A 22730-nucleotide genomic window follows, 5' to 3' on the forward strand; every position below is an offset into this window, starting at 1 on the left:
GGAGGCCAGGAAGGCTTCTAGGAAGGTGGCCTTTAGGAAGAAGTGAATGTACCCCGGGAGCAGGAATGTGGCTCCCTGGGGGAGAACAGTCCCAGGTGGGGGACACAGTCATGTAAAAGCCTGGGGAGCCAAGGTCTGGCACCCAGCTCAGCCCAGTGAGGGGAAAAGGGAGGAGATGAGGGTGGCAAGGGACTGGAGCAGAGGGCAGTGAGGGCCCTGAGGTCTTTGGAAGGGCTTGGCTTCCACAGAGGGATATGGGAAGCTTCTGCGGTATTTTGGGCAGAAAAGAGATACGGGCTGAGTTGCCATGCTGAGACCTCTACTGGAAGGCAGGGAAGGAGGGAGGGAGCCATTTGGCAGTGGCCTTGGTGGGGTAGTGAGGAGCGCTGGACTCCAGGTGGACTCACAGAGCCAAGGCAGGGCAAGGACTCCCAAGCAGGTGCATAGCAGGGCCAGGTCCCTGCCCACCTCCCCGAGCCCCGACTCACATCTTACCCCATGCACTCTCCTGACAGGGCCTGGACAGTGCCACTGGGTCTGATGGCTCCAATTTCAGCAGCAGCATGTCCCCAGCTTCCTCCCCTATCCGCCAACCCCTGCTGGAACTGGGAAAAGCCGACCTGGGCCAGGTGCCCTGACAAGGGCAGCCAGGCCTGGGCTTTGGTCCCAGCATTGCCAAGAATATCTGTAGGAGGCCGCTCCAACCTAAGGCACTCTTTCTGAGGAGAGAGATGGTCCTCACGTGCCATGGCTCCAAAGATTCCTGTTTTCCTTCAGTCATGTTCCAGGATCAAGACAAAGAAAGATGTCCTTACAGAAACACCCAGCTCTGGCCAGGCACGGTGGTTCATGTCTGTAATCCCAGCAGTTTGGGAGGCCAAGGTGGAAGGGTTTCTTGAGCCCAGGAGTTCACACCCAGTTTGGGCAACCCAGTGAGACTCCATTTTCTTTTTTCTTTTTTTTTTTTTTTGAGACAGAGTCAGTGGGATGGGAAGAACCTGTCGCCCAGGCTGGAGCGCAGTGGTGCAATCTTGGCTCACTGCAACCTCTACCTCCCAGGTTCAAGCAATTCTCATGCCTCAGCCTCCAGAGTAGCTGGGATTACAGGCGCATGCCACCATACCCAGCTAATTTTTTGTATTTTTAGTAGAGACGGGGTTTCACCATGTTGTCCAGGCTGGTCTTGAACTCCTGAGCTCAGGCAATCTGCCCGCCTCGGCTCTCCAAAGTCTTAGGATTACAGGTGTGAGCCACGGTGCCCAGCCGAGACTCCATTTTCTACAGAAAATTTAAAAATTAGTCAGGCATGGTGGTACGCGCTTATAGTTCCAAGTACTCGGGAGGCCATGATGGGAGGATAACTTGAGCCCAAGAGGTCAAGGCCGTAGTGAGTCATGAAAAAAAAGGATGGAAGAAAGCAAGAAATACCCAGCTCTTCTGCGTCCAAGTTATAGATGGGAAACCCTGGGTGTGACCTTCTATTCTTCTTAAGACAGGTCACTGTTCCCAGGGTCACGCTGCCCAGGAGGCCTCTGGCCTGAAAAACACAGTCTGTCCCACATAACACAGGCTTCCCTGGGCCAGCGGTGTCCACCCTGTGACATCTGGTCTGACCCAAAGGGCAGAGCAGGAAATCTGGCTGAGGACGGTCTCTCAACCTGCCAGCTACCACCATCCTCCAGGTGGGAATCACAGGTAAGTCAGAGGATCACTGAGGAAGCCTCTTCTGGTGGGGCAGGGGACAGTCCCAGGAGGATTACAGCTGCTGGGCAACTTCCTGTATGGCTCCTCCTCAGGCCCCATCAGGATAACAACAATGAAAGTGGGCTCAATTCTGAGAAAAACTAAGGGAAGCTGCCAGTCAGGCTTCATGAGGACCCTGTGTGTGACCAATCCCAGTCATCTGGAACTGCACGGCTGGGTGGGTTAGCCCACATGGCCTCATCCTCAACATGTTTACAAGACAAAGAGGAGCACAGAGTGGAGACCTCAGGGCTGCCCTCCAGAGCCAGCAGACCATACTCAGGACACAGGCCAGGTGCTTGCTGCTGCTCCCATCCTCACCCCACTTCTCTCCTACCATTGTCCCTTCTTTTCCTCCTAGCTGGCTATAATGTGAAACTGAAACAGGTTATGGGAAACAAATTTGTATTCTTCTCAAAAAGGTATTAACAAGTAGAGACTGAATCAATAACCCAAAACCTCCTGACAAAGAAAAGCCTTAGACCTGATGGCTTCATTGGTGAATTACGCCAAACATTGATTGATTGACTGAGTCAGAGTCTCACTCTGTCGGCCAGGCTGGAGTGCAGTGGCACCATCTCGGCTCACTGCAACCTCTGCCTCCCAGGCTCAAGCAATCTCTTGCCTCAGTCTCCCGAGTAGCTGGGATTACAGGCGTGTGCCACCACACCCGGCTAATTTTTGGATTTTTAGTAGAGACAGGGTTTCACCATGTTGGTCAGGCTGGTCTCTAACTCTCGACCTCAGGTGATCCACCCGCCTCAGCCTCCCAAAGTGCTGGAATTACAGGTGAGAGCTACCGCACCTGGCCATCTACCAAACATTTAAATAGGAGCTAATACCAATCCTTCTCAAACTATTCTTTTTTTTTTTTTTTTTTTGAGACGGAGTCTCGCTCTGCTGCCCAGGCTGGAGTGCAGTGGCCGGATCTCGGCTCACTGCAAGCTCCGCCTCCCGGGTTCACGCCATTCTCCTGCCTCAGCCTCCCGAGTAGCTGGGACTACAGGCGCCCGCCACGTCGCCCGGCTAGTTTTTTGTATTTTTAGTAGAGACGGGGTTTCACCATGTTAGCCAGGATGGTCTCGATCTCCTGACCTCGTGATCCGCCCGTCTCGGCCTCCCAAAGTGCTGGGATTACAGGCTTGAGCCACCGCGCCCGGCCTCAAACTATTCTTTAACTCATTGCCCTGATACTTAAGTCAGACAAAAAATACTACAAGAAAGAAAAACTACAGACCAACACCCCTTATGAATGCTGATGCAAAAATCCTCAAAAAAATACTGGCAAACCAGCCGGGCACGGTGGCTCACGCCTGCAATCCTTTGGGAGGCCAAGGTGGGCAGATCACTTGTGGTCAGAAGTTCGAGACCAGCCTGGTCAATATGGTGAGACCCTGTCTCTACTAAAAACACAAAATTTAGCCAGGTGTGGTGGCATGTATCTTCCCAGCTCTTCCTCGAGAGGCTTAAGCAGGAGAATCCCTTGAACCCAGGAGGTGGAAGTTGCGGTGAGCCAAGATCATGCCACTGCACTCCAGCCTGGGTAACAGAGCAAGACTGTCTTAAAAAAAGAAAAGAAAAGAAAAGAATAACTAACAAGTGTCAGTGAGGATGTGGAGAAATTGGAACCGTTGTGCATTGCTGGTAGGAATATAAAAGGGTGCAGCCACTGAGAAAGGCAGTATAGTGGTTCCTCAAAAAACTAAACACCGTATGATCCAGGAATTCCATTTCTAGGTATACACCCAAAAGAAATGAAAGCAGGGGCCAGGCACAGGGCTCATGCCTATAATCCCAGCACTGTGGAAGGCCGAGGCAGGCGGATCATTTGGTTTGGGAGGCTGAGGCAGAGTTTGAGACCAGGCTGGCCAACATGGTGAAACCCCGTTTCTATTAAAAATCCAAAAAATTAGCTGGGCGTGGTGGCGGGCACCAGTAATCCCAGCTACTCAGGAAGCTGAAGCAGGAGATCACTTGAACCTGGGAGGCAGAGTGCCATGAGCCAAGGTCGCGCCACTGCACTCCAGCCTGAGTGACAGAATGAGACTCCATCTAAATGAATGAATGAATGAAAGCAGGGACACCAACAGATATTTGCACACCCAGGATCGTAGCAGTATTATTCACAATAGCCAAAATGTGGAAGCAACCCGAGTCCGTCCATTTAGGGATGAATAAATACAAATGTGATAGATCCATACAACAGAATATTATTTAGCTTTAATAAGAAAGGAGGCTAGGCGCAGTGGCTCACGCCTGTAATCCCAGCACTTTGGGAGGCTCAGGTGGGCAGATGGCTTGAGCCCAGGAGTTTGAGACCAGCTTGGGCAACATGGCGAAACCCCATCTCTACAAAAAAATACAAAAAATTAGTCGGGTGTGGTGGAGTGTGCCAGTAGTCCTAGCTTCCCAGCTACTCAGGAGCTTGAACTGGGAGGATCACTTGAGCCCAGGAGGCAGAGGTTGCAGTGAGCCATAATTGCGCCACTGCATTCCAGCCCAAGTAACAGAGTAAGATGCTGTCTAAAAATAAATACATTTTAAAAAGGGAAGGAAATTCTGACATGGTACAACATAAATGAACCTTGAAGACATTCTGCTAAGTGAAACAGGTCAGTCACAAAAAGACAAATACTGCATGATTCCCTTATGGAATGTAAATGAGACACCTCAAGTAGTCAAATTCATAGAGACAGAAAGCAGAACAGCAGTGCTTGCCAGGGGCTGGGGAAGGGGGAATGTGGAGTTAGTGTTTGATGCACAGTTGCAGTTTTACATGATGATACAATTCTGGAGATGAATGGTAGTGATAACTACACAGCCATGGATGTGAATGTGCTGCCACTGAGTTTACACTTAAGTGGTTAAAATGGTAAATTTTATGTTATAAATGTTACCACAATTTTAAAATATTAATCAAGAAAACAAAGTATTGGCCAGGCACGGCACCTCAGGCCTGTAATCCCAGCACTCGGGGAAGCCGAGGCAGGTGGATCACGAGGTCAGGAGATCGAGACCATCCTGGCCAACACAGTGAAACCCAGTCTCTACTAAAAAAATACAAAATATTAGCCAGGTGTGGTGGCGAGCACTTGTAGTCCCAGCTACTCGGGAGGCTGAGGCAGGAGAATGGCGTGAACCCAGAGGGCGGAGCTTGCAGTGAGCTGAGATGGCACCACTGCACTCCAGCCTGGGCGACAGAGTGAGACTCTGACACACACAGACACAAAGTATTTAGGCCAGGTGCAGTGATTCATGCCATAATCCCAGCACTTTGGGGAGGCTGAGGTGGGTGGATCACTTGAGGTCAGGAGTTTGAGACCAGCCTGACAAATATGGTGAAACCCTGTCTCTACTAAAAATACAAAAATTAGCCTGGCATGGTGGCAGGCACCTGTAATCCCAGCTACTTGGGAGGCTGAGACAGGAGAACTGCTTAAACCCAGGACATGGAGGTTGCAGTGAGTCGAGATCGTGCCACTGTACTCCAGCCTGGGTGACAGTGAGACTGTCTTAACTAACTAAGATATTTAGTTGTTCTCTACTTGGGGGACCACAGAGGAAGTTGCTGGTGATTCCCCCATGTTATTTTCCAAAATCTTTGTAAAGTGCCACGGAGAACCACAGTGGGAAGAAGTGGGCCCAGGCTCCATCTGGCGCACGGGGCAGAGGCGTCCCTTGGTCACAGGAGGCATCCCTCCCGAGGCTCCTCCACCCCAAAGACTATTTTCAGGAACCCTTTGTAACATGGCTTTTATTTTTATACATCAATGTTTTTCTAAAATGGAAGCCAAAGGCACAGCATCAAATCAAACCAAACCACTGACCTTTTTAGAGTCATCACATGTGCCAATTTCACCTACTTCTTATATCTTCCTATTTTCAAAGCTCCCCTCACCCTCAAGGCATAGTCTGGCAGTGGCAGCTCAGCATAGCAAGGATTATGCTATAGGCTCTGCAGGGTGCAGACCTGCGCCCAATTGCCAGCCCCACCACTTCTCAGCTGGCCAAACTTCCACAGGTGATCTCAGCTCTCCATGTACCTACCTCTTCACCTGTAATATGGCCGCTAAGGCAGCATCTTATTGGGTTACTAGGTCACCCTGGAGCGCTCAGCCTGGCCCAGCCAATCAGCTGCCTTCACCTTCTCTAAACCTCTGAGCTTTGCTCAGAGCCTGGCAGTGCCTCAGAGGCACCCCCTGAATGTGTCCAGAATGTATGTAACACTTTACTATGAGAACTCAGCCTATGCCCTTCCTGGGGGATTGCAGGGAGCAAAGCCAGGTGCTATGACTTTCCAGACGACATGGAACCCAAAAACGGGCTTCTGCTGAGGGAGGCCTTGTTGTACCCTCAGTGCTCTATGATGACACCCACCCTGAGGGCCAGGAAGGCTCCAGTGCTGGGTGAGAAGTCACCCACCTTGATGATGACGCGCTGGTCTGACTGGTCCTCCAGGATGCTGTCCGTGGGGTAGGACTCGATCTGCTGTCTGATGGCGGAGGCGATAGCTGGCACAAACGTCAGCGGGTTCAAATCCAGATCGTCACAGAGGATTTCTGAAAACATCTCAGGTGTCATCAACTTCTCTGAAATCAGGAGAGGGAAGGGATGCCAACAAATTGTACCACGCTTGGGCATGGACTGGCCTCCCTCACCCCTTCCTCTTCGAAGTCAAACATCTCCGGATGTAGAAGAAGAAAACTAGGGCACTGAGGGTGGCCTCCCTGGAAACTGGGAGTGGAAGGAGGAAGCACATGACTAGCAGGCCCCCAGCCCTCATGCTGCATATACCTCCTGCTCCATACCCTGAGGGTGGTCATGGCCATAAACACTCCCCCTATTCCGCTCATAGCTGGGTGGGCGCATGAGATTATCCTAACTAATGAGATGCTCCGGGCAAGGCCAGCAAAGGCACATCGAAGCTTGCGTGCCATCTCTCTAACTCCCCTCTGTGCTGAACTGGTGGCAGATGTGATGGCACAGAGGCTGGCCCAATACCAGGCCTCATGTGAGCAAAACACACTGTGCCAAGCCATAGCAATTTCCAGGCCTGTGACTGCAGTAGCAGCAGCAGGGCCTCAACAAGGTCACAACTGTGGAGGTCCCTACAGATCTCGGATCGGATCCTGGAAAAGTAATTGTACCAGATGGGAGCTCACAGGGACCATCTGTGGCCAGCCAGACCTTAGCAACGTCCCCTCAGTCAACATTTTCTCCCTGCTCCGCCCAGATCTTACTGACAAGATGCCTTGCAGGGATAAGCTGAAAAAGCCAAGAAAAATTCCCTCAGAGCAGACAGCAGGATTCCATCAAGAAGCAGGTCTGCCACAACCCCTGCCCTAAAGACACGCTGGGGACTAGCATCCTAACAGCCTGCAGGGCAGCAACAGCAGGAACCTCAGGTGCACTAGGTAAACACCCAGTGAATACACTGCCCAGGACATTTTAAAATTAAACATTTTTAAGTAATTGTAGATTCATGTGCAGATGCAAGAAACAACACAGAGAAATTCCATGCACACTGTGCCCAGTTTCCTCCAAAAAAGTCAAGATACAGGACTGTATCTATATCCAGTGATTTATCCAGGTTGTCACTTCCTTTTACTGCCAAGTGACGTTCTGTGGTATGAAGGGGCCACATTTTATTCACTCACTGAAGGCTGTCTAGGTCATTTCCAGTTTCCGGCTATTACAAATAAAGCTGCTATGAACATCCATGCGTAGGCTATTGTGTAAACATGTCTTCATTTTTCCAGGATAAATGCTCAGGTACACTGGTTGCATGTTTAGTTTCTAACAGAAACTGCCAAACTGTTTTCCAGGGCAGTTTTCCAGCCACTTGACATTCCCACCAGCAGCTTATGAGTAACCCAGTTCCTCCACATCCTCACCAGCATCTGATGCTGTCACCACTTTTTATAGATGTGGAATAACAGTGTAGTTTTAATCTGCATTTCCCTAAGGCTAAAAATGTGGAAAAGCTTTTCAACGTATATTTGCCACCTGTATAACTTCGTTAATGAAGTTTCTCTTCATGTCTTTTGCCCTTTTTTTTTTTTTTTTGAGACGGAGTTTCGCTCTTATTGCCCAGGCTAGAGTGCAGTGGTGTGATCTTGGCTCATAGCAACCTTGGCCTCCCGGGTTCGAGTGATTCTCCTGTCTCAGCCTCCCGAGTAGCTGGAATTACAAGTATGCACCACCATGCCGGGCTAATTCTGTATTTTTAGTAGAGACGAGGTTTCTCCACGTTGGTCAAACTGGTCTCGAACTCCTGACCTCAGGTGATCCACCCGCCTTGGCCTCCCAAAGTGCTGGGATTACAGGTGTGAGCACTACCCATGGCCTTTTTTTTGTTTTTTTGTTGCTTTGTGGGGACAGAGTTTCACTCTTGTTGCCCAGGCTGGAGTGCAGTGGCGCGATCCCGGCTCAGGGCAACCTCCACCTACCAGGTTCAAGCGATTCTCCTGCCTCAGCCTCCCAAGTAGCTAGGATTACAGACATGCGCCACCACGCCTGGCTAATTGTGTATTTTTAGTAGAGACACTTTCTTCTCTATGTTGGTCAGGTTGGTCTCGAACTCACGACCTCAGGTGATCTGCCTGCCTCGGCCTCCCAAAGTGCTAGGATTACAGGCAGAAGCCACTGCGCCTAGCCTATTTGCCTATGATTGTCTAATTGCTCCAGCGCCATTTTGTTGAATGAGCTGTCTTTCTTCCATTGAATTACATTTGCATCTTGGTAAAAATCAGGAGGGCACGTTTGTGTGGGTCTGTTCCATCATGGTATGTCACTCCACCAACACCACACAGTCTTGATTATCGCAGCTATATAGTAAGCCTTGAGATTGAGTAGAATGATTACTCCCACTTTACTCTTTTTCAAAATTGCTATAATCCCAGCACTTTGGGAGGCCGAGACGGGTGGATTGCCTGAGTTCAGGAGTTCGAGACCAGCCTGGCCAACATGGTGAAACCCTGTCTCTACTAAAAACACAAAAATTAGCCGGGTATGGTGGCGGGCGCCTGTAATCCCACCTATTCGGGAGGCTGAGGCAGGAGAATCGCTTGAAACTGGAAGGCGGATGTTACAGTGAGCTGAGATCACGCCACTGCACCTCAGCCTGGGCAAAAGAGCAAAACTCCGTCTCAAAAAAAAAAAAAAAAATTGCTTTATCTATTTTAGTTTCTTTGCCTTTCCATATAAATCTTAGAACAATTTTGTCTATATCTACAAAAAAAATCTTGCTGAGATTTTTCATAGAAATTGCATTAAATTTGTGTATCAATTTGGGGAAAACTGACATCATCTAGAGTCTTTTAATCCATGAATATGATATATCTACTTATTTAGGTCTTCTTTAATTATCAGTGTTTTATAGTTTTTGGTATGTAAGTCCTGTACATGTTTTGTTAGATTAATACCTAATTATTCCTTTTTTTATTGAGTGATGATAAATGGTAATGTATTTTTAATTTGTGTCTAGGTACTCATTAATAGTATATAGAAATAAAATGGATTTCTGTATGTTTACCTTGTATCCCTTGTATCTTGTGACCTTGGGGAACTCAGTTATTAGTTCTCCAAGTTTTCTGTAGAGCACTTGGGATTTTCCACAAGGACAATCATGTTATCCGCAAATAGGATTTTATTTCTTTCTTCCTTTCCAATCTACATGTCTTTTTTTCCTTTTCTCGGCTTATTGGATTAGCTAGAACTTCCAACACTATGTTGAATAAGAATAGTGACAGCAGACATATTTGGCTTGTTCCTGATCTCTGGCAGAAAGCATGCAACCTTTCACTATTAAATGTCAGCGACAGAAGGCCGGGCGCAGTGGCTCCTCCCTGTAATCCCAGCACTTTGGGAGGCCGAGGCGGGTGGATCATGTGGTCAGGAGATCGAGGCCATCCTGGCTCACACAGTGAAACCCCGTCTCTACTAAAAACACAAAAAGTTAGCCGGGTGTGGTGGCAGGGCACCTGTAGTCCCAGCTACTCGGGAGGCTGAGGCAGGAGAATAGCGTGAACCCAGGAGGCGGAGCTTGCAGTGAGCTGAGATCCGGCCACTGCACTCCAGCCCGGGTGACAGAGCGGTACTCTGTCTCAAAAAAAAAAAAAAAAAATTAGCGACAGGACTTTTTGTACTAAATAGATGCTTCCATTAAATGGAGGAAGTTTCCTGCTATTATTTTTCTGAGCATTTTTATCATCAGGTGTTGAGTTCTACAAAATGCTTTTTCTGTATCAACTGATCTGATCCTGTGATTTTTCTTCATTAGTGTGTTAATACGGTGGATTACATTGATTGAGCTTCAAATATTGACCCCGCCTCCCATCCCTGAAATAAATCCCACTTGGTCACAGTATATAATTATTTCTATATATCGCTGAATCCTATTTCCCAATATTTTGCTAAAGATTTTGCATCCATAGTCATAAAGGATGTTGGTTTGTATTTTTCTTTTTTTGGTACTGTCTTTAGGTTTGATATCTGGGTAATAGGAGCTTTATAAATTTGATTAGGAAGTACACTCTCCTCTTCTATTTTCTGGAAGAGACTGTGTAGAATTTGTGTTAATTCATTTTTCAACATTTGATTGATAGAATTCTCCAGTGAAATCATATGGGCCCAGAGATTTTTTCGGGGGGAGAATTTTTTTCCTCTTTAAAAATAATGTTTTATATTTTAAAATTTAATCAGAGATGGGATCCTGCTAGCCCAGGCTGGTCTTGAACTCCTGGGCTCAAGGAATCCTCCCACCTCAGCTGCCCAAAGAGCTGGGATTACAGGTAAGAGCCACCGTGCCTGGCCATTTTTGAGGGTTTTTAAATTACAAATTGTTTCCTTAATAGTTACAGGGCAACTAAATTATCTATCTGATATTGGATGAGTTGTGCTAATTTGTGTTTTGCAAGGAATTCATCCATTTTGTGTAAGTTGTCAAACTTAAAGAATTGTTTGCAGTATTGATATCTGCAGGGTCTGTGGTGACATCCCATTTCATTCCTGATATTGGTAAGTTACGTTCTTTTTGTCAGCCTTGCTAGAGGCAAAGATTAATAAAACATCAGTTTATTATTAATCTTTCAAAGACTTAGCTAGGTTTCATTAATTTTCTCTATTGTTTGACTTCTGTTTACAACGTCATTGATTTCTGCTCTTCAAATGTCCTTCCTTCTGCTTAGCTTGGTTTTGTTTCTCTTTCTCCTGGTTCTTGAGATGACAGCTTAGATTATCGATTTGAGGAAAGCTTTTCCTGTCTTCTAATGTACGCACTGGTGCTACAGAAAATCTGCATTGCTGTATTTAGCTTTATCCCACAAATTTTGATATGTTGCATTTTCATTTAGGTCCGTGTATTTTTTTTTTTTTTTTTTTTTTTTGAGACAGAGTCTTGCTCGTCGCCCAGGCTGGAGTGCAGTGGCGTGATCTCTGCTCACTGCAACCTCTGTCTCCCGGGTTCAAGTGATTCTCCTGCCTCAGCCTCCCGAGTAGCTGAGATTACAGGCATGCACCACCACGCCCAGCTAATTGTTTTTGTATTTTTAGTAGAGACGGGGTTTCACCATGTTGGTCAGGCTGGCCTCTAACTCCTGACCTCGTGATCCGCCTGCCTCAGCCTCCAAAGTGCTGGGAATACAGGCGTCAGCTGCTGCACCCAGCACTTAGTTTTCTTTCATCTAAGAATGTGTTGACTAAGAATGTCCAATATCGCTCATTCCTGAACAATATTGTCACTGGGTACAGGATTCTAGATTAATAGTTCTTTTCTTTCAGTACTTGAAAAATATCATGCCACTTCCTCTCGCCTCCAGTTTCACATGAGAAATCTACCATCATTTGGCTGGGTGCAGTGGCTCATGCTTGTAATCCCAGCACTTTGGGAGCCTGATGTGGGCGGATCATGAGGTCAGGAGATCAAGACCATCCTGGTTAACACGGTGAAACTCCGTCTCTACTAAAAAACACAAACAAATCAGCCAGGCGTGGTGGCAGGTGCCTGTAGTCCCAGCTACTCGGAAGGCTGAGGCAGGAGAATGGTGTGAACCCAGAAGGTGGAGCTTGCAGTGAGCCGAGATAGCGCCACTGCACTCCAGCCTGGGCAACACAGTAAGACTCCGTCTCAAAAAAAAAAAAGGAAAAGAAATCTACCATTATTCTTACGGTCTTTTCCCTACAGGTAAGTTGTCCTTCTCTCTGATTGCTCTCAAGATTTTTTTCTTTGTGTTGAGTTTCCAGAAGTTTAATTAGGATGTGTCTTTGCATGGATCGCTTTGGGTTAATCATAATGGGCTTCACTTGGCTTCTTGAATCTATCATTTGATTTTTTTTTAACTTAAAAAAAAACGTTTTTGAGTTAGGGTCTCACTCCGTTGCCCAGGCTGGAGTGCAGTGGCTCAATCACGGCTCACTGAAACAGCAACCTCCCAGGCTCAAGCAATCCTCCCACCTCAGCCTCCCAAGTAGCTGAGATCACAGGCATGTGCCACCACATCTGGTGAATTTTTGTAGAAATGGGGTTTCACCATGTCACCCAGGCTGGTCTTGAACTCCCGGGCTAAAGTGATCTGCCTGCCTCAGTCTCAGGTGTGAGCAACTGTGCTCAGTCTCATTTAATTTTTTAGAGTCCAAAACAAGCATGTGGATATAAATCTCTGAAAACTTGCCTTCTATAGCCAAGTGTAGACACTCAGGACCCTAATCACTCCTTTGCCTGTGTGCCAAGACAGATTCCAAACCTCTTCCTGAGGCGATTCCCTTGCTCCCCTTCTGGGCGAAGATGGCATCTATGTCTGCATGTGTTCTGGTTAGGCAGCTCATCTTTTCTGGAGGATTTTAATACTTCCCTTCCTCAGCAGACTGTTAAGGTAGGTGACATCATACTTCACCAGTGATTCAGCGAAGCCCTACTTCAAGTCCTTTTCAGAGAAGATAACCTCAAACGCATCACAACACCTACCAGAAACCTGAGAAAAATCCTGATTCCTTTTTTTTTTTTTGAGACAGAGTTTCACTCTGTCGCCCGGGTTGAAGTGCAACGGCATGATCTCAGCTAACTGCAACCTCTGCCTCCTGGGTTCAAGCGATTCTTGTGCCTCAGCCTCCCAAGTTGCTGGGACCACAGGCATGCACCACCACACCCGACTAATTTTTATATTTTTAGTGGAGATGGGGTTTTGCCATCATGGCCAGGCTGGTCTCAAACTCCTGGCCTCAAGTGATCCTCCCACGTCACCCTCCCAAAGTGCTGGAATTACAGGTGTGAGCCACCACGCCTGGCCAATCCTGATTCTGAAGGTGGCCTGAAGAACATACACTTCATTCATGCTACTCCAGTAATGCTACTTTACATATTTAATCCCGCTGTGATAAAGACTCTCATGCCCACCTTTAAGATGATTTGAAATTTCAAAGCAAATCAGTAACAATTTTGGCACGGCCTTCTAACCACCAGTTAAGAATCACAGCTCTTACAAACGCCAAATACCACCCAGAGCTGAGGAAGAGTTCGCAGAACAACACTATTTTGGTTCTCCACCAGTTAAGACTGTGTTCTAAATTACTTTCAGTGGACATCATATTTTACATGAGGACTCCTAGGAGGAACAGCCCAGTGAAACTCACTGTGGAGTTCATGGATGATCCTGGTCTTCTTTACTATACCGTGCCCTCTTCCTGAGGGCTGTAGGAAATCTCAGATTCCAGGACCACGTGTGGTTCTACTTCTTTAGAGCCACAGGCTGCTGCTAACATTGACCACACTGAGTGTGCAAATGATCCTCACGTCTCACTCTGCCTGGTTCTAAAAAGGCCCAGAGCCACGCCCAATTCCCAGCAATGTTCACCAAATAAAATCTGAGTACAAGCTCCCTCTTCAACTTGAACATTTCTTCTTTATCCAGTTTTTCCTAACCACTCCATTTTCATTTGCTTTAGTCATTTGGGCCCAGTGTACTCATGGTAAGCTTCCTTACATGCTTTTTGGAACAGGGCAGGGGTATAAACAAACCAGAACTTTCTATGTGTTGCTCAAAGAAACATAACGAGACAGAGCATGGACTGATCCAATGTGAACAACTAAATTCCTATGCTGCGCTAGATTATATGATAAGAGAAACAGCAGCTGGGCACAGTGGCTCACACCTGTAACCCAGCACTTTGGGAAGCTGAGGCGGGCGGATCACCTGAGGTCAGGAGTTCAAGACCACTTTGACCAACATGGTGAAACCCCGTCTCTACTAAAAATACAAAATTAGCCAGGCATGGTGGCACATGCCTGTAATCCCAGCTACTCGGGAGGCTGAGGCAGGAGAATCACTTGAACCTGGGAGGTGGAGGTTGTAGTGAGCTGAGATCGTGCCACTGCACTCCAGCCTGGGCAACAAGAGCGAAACTCCATCTCAAAAAAAAAGAAAAAAACGGCAATGAAAAACAAGGCCCCTGACCTTAAAGGGTTGAAATGGAGAGAGAGAGACAAGAATTAACAAATAACTCTGATGTGGGCCAGCAGAGATAAGCGGGGAGCTTGGCAGAGATAACAGGCATTGTACAGCACTGGTGGCCTGGTCCCCATGGGCTGTCCTGTCCCTGTTCTGGGGCATGACCAGTGAACTGTACCTGTCCCCATCTACACTCAATACAACCTCCTGGAGTCTCTTGCCAGTGTCCTCCCTCACCCCTGTCTCCTCTCACTGGCGTCCCCACTCACCAGCTGACCTGTGGGACCTAGGGGACAGGCACCTGGCAGATGGCTCTCAGACATTCTTCTCAGGGCTGAGCAGAAGCCTTTGGACTCAGGCCTGGCACTAGTGTGAGCAAGTGGTAGTCCTAGCACTCAGGCCTAGCATGCCGAGTGCCTGGGAATGACCAAAGGAAGCAGCCTAATCCTTCCAGAAAGCTCAAGGCAGCCACAACCACTCATACTCTCCTCCCTTAGAAAATCCCTTTGGAGAGAAAAATGCTGCAACTATGTTATCTGCTGTGGAGACATCTACAGCAGAGGGTGTTTTAGCAAACAAAGGTACCTCGACCCAGTAGAAAATGCTGCACTGTTTGAAGATTAAAGAAATCAGAAAGAGGCTGGGTGCAGTGGCTGACGCCTATAATCCCAGCAGCGTGGGAGGCCACGGCAGGCGGATCACCTCAGGTCAGTTCAAGAACAGCCTGGCTAACATGGTGAAACGCCATCTCTACTAAAAATACAAAAATTAGCCAGACATGGTGGCGGGTGCCTGTAGTTACAGCTACTCAGGACGCTGAGGCAGGAGAATCGCTTGAACTTAGAAGGTGGAAGTTGCAGTGAGCTGAGATTGCGCCACTGCACTCCAGCCTGGGCGACAGAGTGAGACTCCATCTCTCCCCACAAAAAAAGAGAAACCAGAAAGATACTTATGATACGTGAACAAAAATAAAATAAGACTTGCTCTATAGTGACAACTATGTTAAATATGTTTGCATGTGGAATTGACAGAGAGAAAAGGTAAAACTGAAAACATTACTCGGGTGGTGACAATGTGATGATTTTAAACATTCACTCATTTAAAAATAACGCTCGGCACAGTGGAACATGCCTGTATTCCTAGCTATTTGGCAGGCTGTGGCAGGAGGCTTGCTTGAGCCCAGCAGTTCAAGATTACAGTGAGCTATGAGAGTGTCACTGCACTCCAGCCTGGGCAACAGAGTGAGACTCTGTCTCTTAAACAAATAAAATAAAATAGGTAAAATAAAATAAAGATGATATTCCCTGCATTTTGTCTGAATATAAAGAGTATGTTCATTATGAAAAGTCAGCAGGATACAGACACTAAGTAAAAAAAAAAAAAAAAAAAAACCTGGTATTCAACAAGATCTAAAAAAACAGTAATAATAAAATAAAATAACAAAAATATATTCTAACAGACTTAGAAAAAAATAGGAAAATAAATGCATGCATGATCCTCCCTCCCAGATGGGATAAGCAGTCTAGACACTTGGGATGCATACCCTTCTAACCTGTCTACATTTGCACAAAGACTGAGTTCTGTTCAGGCTTTGAAAGCCCAGGAAGAGCCAGAAGAGATGGCATCTGACCCAGGACTTACAGAGTGAGGATATCTAAAGAGATGACCAGTCAGGGGAGGAGAGAGGCATGGGGCACACATGCAGCTTCACACAGCAGAAACAGGGTGGTGGACAGGACCCAAGGCAGGTGTGTGCAGCGCTCGGGGGCTGAACTAGGTCTGAGTGGTACTGTCATCATCATCCATGCTATGCAGACCAGCCACCTCCCATGCCAGGCCCCTTGGGCCACCCAACCTCAGTATGGGGAAAGGAGTCCGAAGTTCACATGCCCAACCCACAGTGAGCAGCAACTGAACCAGGGCTGAACCCAGAGCCCACACCCTCCAAAACTATGTCCCGATGTCCTGCGTGTCAGGTCCAGAATCTGCCTAACAGGCAGCTGGTAGGAAAGGGGACTGTTCCCACATAACACACAGGGGCTGGGGCCCGGCCCAGCCAAGCCCGACTGCCTTGTACCATTCATGTTCCAGGTGAAGGCGTCTCGCAGTTTCTGCCCATCGATCTCCATGTCCAGCCGGATGGGGACCAGCACCTCGGGCTGAGATGCGTTCTCGTGGATCACAGCTGGGTCATGGTCATCAAAACTGAAAGTGAAATGGAAGCAACAGTCAGTGAGGGTGCCAGGGCCCTAGGTATGCAAATGTTCAGCCTCCCTCTCCGCACAGCAGGCCTCTGCAAACCCATCTGGGAAACATGGTCACTTATCAGCTAACAGCTGAGGCAGCAGGGGTCCCGGGGCCACGGTCTAATGGGGACAGGTGGGGCCATAAATGACAAGCACCAGTCTGTCTGCAATAGGATCGACCCGGGCAGTGTTGGAACAAAACCCAGATGTCCTGCGAAGGGATAGTTAAGTCTGAAATTTGACAGGACTTTCACAGACGGCTGTGGGCAAGGAGAATAGCATTTCCAGAAGAGGAAATTTTCCAGTAAGGCCAAAGCAGGTGAATGGAGGAACTGCTGAGGACACACAAACAGACCACAGAGCACAGATTCCATGGGGGGCAGTGGTCAGGGACGCTGCAAAGCTAGCGGGTGTCAAAGCACCCACAGTTTCCTCTCAGGCTACGCAAACTGGCCACTGCCCTGAGGGAGTCCCAGGAGGATTCCAAGCAATGGAGTTGAGTATTTTGGGAAGATAAAGAAGGAAGAGTTGGGCAGGCAGGTTGGTGAGATGGAGCTGGAGGACAGAGGACACCTAAGGGCGTCTGGAAGCATGAAGGGGGCTGAGAAGGGCCCCCAGCGACCTTGGGAGGCAGATGGAAGAGAGAGAGAAATGAGCTGAGTGCCAGGCATGAATGCGCTGGGAAACAGACAGGGAAAGGGGTAGGGGTGCTGGAGGAAAGGGGTGGCCACTCTAAGGGAGAAGAGGACAGTCAACTAGGGATGGGAAGAAGAGATGGAGGGAAGGAAGAGAGAAGGAAAAGGAGGAGGGGGGAGGATGGGAAGGAGGGAAGGAGAAATGATGGAAGGAAAGAAAGAGGAAAGAGGGGAGGAGGGAGAACGGGCTAAACCTTAGCAGAGGCAACCACAGGGCAGAAGCTCTGGGAGGTCTGACAGCAGTGAGGGCGATCTCAGGCCTGAGGCAGAGTGAGTGGGGCAGAGTATGGCAGTGGCAGCACCAGGCCAGGTTGGGCCTGGCACCCCAGTGAGAACTCCTGCTTCTGCTCCAAGGGTGATGGGGCGCCTGGAGGATTTTGCGTGGAGAGGTGACATGATATGCCTGGAGCAGAGGACACACCAGTTGCAGAGCTGAGAAGGCAACAGGGAGGGGAGGCAGGGGCTGCTAGAGACCCCAGGGAGAGCAGTGGGGGGCTGGCCAAGGCAGTCCCGGGTGGGACCCTGGAGAGACTGGACTTGCTGTGTGAGGAAAAGGCAGGCCTTGGGAAAGAAACCTACAGCCTGAGCAAGGAGAGGGCTGGATCTCCATGCGCCGACATGGAGAAGTCTTCAGGCAGCATGAGGCTGAGGGGGTGAGGGCAGCTGAGGAAGTCTGGGCCGCAGAGGTAAAAAACAGACCCCGAAGACATCTACAGCCTAATCCCCAAAACCTATGACTGTCACCTCATATGGCCAAAAAAGGAGACTTTGCAGATACGATTAAGTGAAAGATCCTGAGAGGTTAACCAGAAGGGCCCTAAATTACATCACCACGTGTCCTTGTAAGAGACAGACAGGGAGATTTCATGCAGAGAAGGCCACGTGACCACAGAGGCCGAGACTGAAGTGAGGCAGCCACAAGTCCAGGAACGTGGCAGCCCCCAAAGCTGGAAGCAGCAAGGACCGAATTGCCCCGAGGGCCTCTGGAGGGAACACAGCCCTGTCCACACATGCATTTGGTCTAGTGAAACCAAATCCAGGCTCCTGGGCAGAACTGTGAGGGAAGAACTGTGCACTGCTCGCAGCCACCAGTTTGTGGTGGTTTATTCCAGCAGCCTCTGGGAAGCGGTGGAGCAGTGGGACTCATGTGGATGGCATCTGAACCATCAGACTGGCTGTGACCCACTCATGTGAAACTGAGGGCAGAGAAAGGGCCCAACGACCGCGCCCCAAGTAACTCCACTTGAGGGGCCAGAGAGGTGAGGAGGACACAGCAAGGTGACAGCAGACAGAGCCAAGGAGGCTACAGACAATGTCCTGGAGGTCAGGCAAACACAGCGGTTCAAAGAGGAGGAGGTACTGTAGCATTGTGGGGAGCACAACGTCAAAGCAGTGTTTTTCTGGGGAGGAGGTGACTGAAATGTGCTGGAGAACTAAGGCAGAATCAGCACAGAAGGTGAGCGCAGCGACGCATCCGCACCAAAGGGGGAAGGTTCTCTTCTTGTCCCGGCCCATGCGGTTCCTGTTGATGGTCGTGGAGCACGGCACGGCATCCAGGTGGTGGGAGCTGTTGGGCAGGGTGGGTACCCACTGGCTGTTCCTCTTGGCCTTCTGTTCCCTGGGGAGATACAAGAAAAGTCCCCCCAGTCAGTCTAGGAGCCTGATCCTGCCCACCAGGAATCAACTCATGCTCAGGGGATGCCCACTGTACCTCTGTAAGGCTCAAGGCTCCCGTGGGAGTTGTCTGCGCACCTGATTTTGCAGGACCCTGCTCCCCAAGCTGTCATCAGATGCTAGAGGCACTTGGGCAAGGGCAAGGGTATGGGGGGTACCAGACACAGCCCAGCACGCAGGTCAGTTGCTAACCCACGGCCATGGTGTACTGCACTATGAGCCAGGCATGGCTCCAAGGAAGCACTTCCTGGAGATGCGGGAAGTGGTACAAGGGGGAGGCTTGTACAAGGGGTGGACAACAGAGCAGAGCCTTAGACACCAAGTCAGGGTTCACGGCGGGGAGGGGCACGGGCAGCAGCAGGGAGGAGAGACTGAAGGGCAGTCCAGGGAGGGGGCCCCCAGGGAGGGGCCTGATCACAGGTCTCACATGCTCCGTGAGAAGATGACTTTACTCAGCAGGTGGCTGGGAGTCCCCAGGGTTTTGAAGGAAGAGACGTGATCAGGCTGTCATTTTAGACATACCAGCCATCCTGAGATGGACTAGGCAAGGCCTCTGGCCTCCGAGCTTCCAGAGCAGTAGAAGTGAGAAGATGGGTTGATAAATACCTTCCAGAGGTGACATCCAAAGTAATTTAAATAACCCATGTCCCATGAAGAGTTTGATCTTCTCTCCCAAATTCCAGGTTACTTTTACCAAAAGCGCCAGGGGCAGCGGCTCACGCCTGTAACTCTGGCACTTTGGGAGGTCAAGGTGGGCAGACCACCTGAGGTCAAGAGTTCGAAACCAGGCCAGGCGCGGTGGCTCACGCCTGTAATCCCAAAACTTTGGGAGGCCAAGGCGGGTGGATCACCTGAGGTCAGGAGATCGAGACCAGCCTGGCCAACATGGTGAAACCCTGTCTCTACTAAAATTACTAAAATTAGCCAGGTGTGGTAGCAGCCACCTGTAATCTCAGCTACTCAGGAGGCTGAGGCAGGAGAATCGCTTGAACCCGGGAGGCAGAAGTTGCAGTGAGCCGAGATCACACCACTGCAGTCCAGCCTGGGCAACAAGAGCAAAACTGTCTCAAAAAAAAAAAAAAAGGTGAGTTCAAAACCAGCCTGGCCAACATGATGAAACCTCAACCCTACCCAAAATACAAAAATTAGCCAGGCATGGTGGCACACGTCTATAATTCAGCTACTCAGGAGGCTGAAGCATAAGAATCACTTGAACCCAGGAGGCGGAGGTTGCAGTGAGCCGAGATCAGCCACTGCACTCCAGCTTGGGTGAGATGGCAACACCCTATCTCGATAAAAAAAACATATATATACACATATATATATACAGACACACACACACACACCAAAAACTATGTTAAACAAAGGCAAAGGCTCCAGGGCTGGGAGAGACAGATGAGAGCATCTGGGTGCCTGGTGTAGTGTGTGCGTTCCCATTTTCCCCGGCAAGGCTGTGAGCAGGAGCAGGCAGCGACTGTGTCACTTCCCTCTGTAACCCCAACACCTGCGCAACCACTTCCGCAATAAGTATTCAACAGTTCAGAGCAAGTCATGACAAACGTTTCTTTCTTTTTTCTTTTTTTTTTTTGAGATGGAGTCTCGCTCTGTCACCCAGGCTGGAGTGCAGTGGCGCTATCTCAGCTCACTGCAAGCTCCGCCTCTCGGGTTCACGCCATTCTCCTGCCTCAGCCTCCTGAGTAGCTGGGACTACAGGTGCCCGCCACCTCACCCGGCTAATTTTTTTGTATTTTTAGTAGAGACGGGGTTTCACCATGTTAGCCAGGATGGTCTCAATCTCCTGACCCTGTGATCTGCCCGCCTCGGTCTCCCAAAGTGCTGGGATTACAGGCATGAGCCACCACGCCCGGCCGACAAACGTCTGACAGTGCCCTCTAAAGAGGGACCCGGGAAGATAGCACAAAGGTCCTTCTTCTTTCCAGAGGGTGGGGGGGCAGAAGCAATATCCAAGACCTGCCTGGACTCTGGGCCCTTTAACTCTTTTCCCTTCTAAAGTGGGAGTCACTTACACGTCTGATGCTAAGACTGGGACTACCCCTTGATAGCTGGTAGGGGTAGGGAGGATTTTGTAGTACCCATTTTGGGGAACATGAAATCCACTTGGGCAGGGACTAAGAGGGGACAGCAAGACAGGGGTCCCCTCTACAGCCTATCTGGGTCATGGCTCCTAATCCTGGCTGCTCGGACTCAGAGTGTAATTTTATTTTATTTTTTTTTAATAGAGATGGGGGTCTCACTATGTTGCCCAGTCTGGTCTCAAACTCCTGGGCTCAAGCAATCCTCCCACCTTGGCCTCCCAAAGTGCTGAGAGTACAGGTGTGAGCCACCACACCCGACCCCAGAATGCAAAATTTTAAGTAGCACATTCCTGAGCCCCACCCAGGTGAAGTGACTTCCCACCTCTGAGGAAGGGCCCAAGAAGATGGGTTCTTTGCAGCTTCCATGGATGATTCCCAGGCAGCTGAGCCTGTATTTGGAAACCACAGATCTTGACCACCTCCTCTTCTCTGAATGGATATGTTAGAGCCTGGGTTGAGCCCCTGCCCCCTCATCCTGCCCTATCTCAGTAGCAAGTTCTCATTTCCAGGTCTAGCTACCAACCCAAGTGAACAATGCAAGTGTCACCAGACACAGTGAATGTGACTAACACGCTCAGCCATACACAGAATCTGCAAATCTGAGTTATAAAAGTCAACCTTCCAGCCAGGTGTGGTGGCTCACACCTGTAATCCCAGCACTTTGGGAGGCCGAGGTGGACAGATCACCTGAGGTCAGGAGTTTGAGACCAGCCTGGCCAACAGGGTGAAAGCCCTTCTCTACTAAAACTATGAAAATTTAGCTGGGTATGGTGCCAGGTGCCTGTAATCCCAGCTACTAGGGAGGCTGAGGAAGGAGAATGACTTGAGCACAGGAGGCGGAGGTTGCAGTGAGCTGAGATCTCGCCACTTCACTCCAGCCTGGGTGACAGAGCGAAACTCCATCTCAAAAACAAAACAAAACAAAACAAAAAAACACCCTTCCTTCTATTGCAATCCCAGGATCCGTAAGAGAGGGCACCCAGCCTCTGCTCAAATTGTCCAATGACAGGATGGGTAGGGTGCCCGTCCCCCTATTGGGCTGACTGAGTAATGTGGAGTCAGCCAAAGCTATTTCCCTCAAACCTCTGCCAACCCCCACCCCTAAAGACTTGACCTCCAGGGCAATGGAATTCCACTCCTGCAGCTGTTCCTCACATCATGATCACCAAGAAACTGTTTTATCGCCCCATAAAAGATTCCCAGCTGACATGTGCAGAATTAAAGTGCCATCCATATGTACACAATTTCCTTCTGCAACTTCCCTGGGAAGGCCAAGCCATCCTTATGTTCTTACCACATCCCTTGGGGGAAAAAGAATCTGCAAAGCACATGCCTGTAACACTGGCCAGCCTGGCGGTGTGCCACTTTTCTTTGGGGGGAATCATAAAAAAGATTTTCCATAACCACATCACTCTGAACAATAATCCTTTTTCTTCCTTAATGCTCCTTGGGCTTTGTGCAGAGAAATGCATACTTTCTCGAGAGCTGACTGCACAAGGTAGATGGGTACAATCTTGTATTCTGCACGTCTCACCCACAGGACCCGTCTCGGGTCACTGCGGAATCTACTTAATTACACCACGTACGGGTCACACCTTTGTCCATTCAAGTGGCTGACCCGTCACTAACCTAGGCCTTCCTTAAGGCTGGGTACTTAAGCGACTCCATATTCTCCAGTATTATTCACAATACTACAAGGAATCTCTGTACATATAGTGGATTTATTGATTCATTTTGTTCTTTGAAAATATTTCTTTGGGACAAATTCCTAGGGGTGGTATTAGTGGGCCAGAGAACAAAAAAATTTGATGTCAGGATGCTTTACAAAAAGGG

At 49.0% G+C, this 22730-nt stretch overlaps 2 protein-coding genes across 3 annotated transcripts in view; both read right to left on the reverse strand.

Annotated features, from left to right (window-relative positions):
• The window catches only part of LOC117096507 (aggrecan core protein-like), a 443073-nt gene that overhangs the window by 211081 nt on the left and 209262 nt on the right, over positions 1-22730 (reverse strand). The gene's annotated exons all lie outside the window — the stretch shown is intronic.
• SMARCB1 (SWI/SNF related, matrix associated, actin dependent regulator of chromatin, subfamily b, member 1) overlaps positions 1-22730 on the reverse strand; it is a 45167-nt gene that overhangs the window by 11740 nt on the left and 10697 nt on the right. For both annotated transcript variants that reach the window (XM_033233974.1, XM_033233975.1), the window contains exons 4-6: positions 18608-18745; positions 16264-16391; positions 6166-6332 (exon numbers count right to left, since the gene is read on the reverse strand). In XM_033233974.1, coding sequence (XP_033089865.1) covers positions 6166-6332; positions 16264-16391; positions 18608-18745 — 433 coding nt within the window. The remainder of the gene's footprint in view (positions 1-6165; positions 6333-16263; positions 16392-18607; positions 18746-22730) is intronic.

Source organism: Trachypithecus francoisi, unplaced genomic scaffold, assembly GCF_009764315.1.
Source record: "Trachypithecus francoisi isolate TF-2019V2 unplaced genomic scaffold, Tfra_2.0 Lachesis_group14, whole genome shotgun sequence".
Taxonomy (NCBI): Eukaryota; Metazoa; Chordata; class Mammalia; order Primates; family Cercopithecidae; genus Trachypithecus; species Trachypithecus francoisi.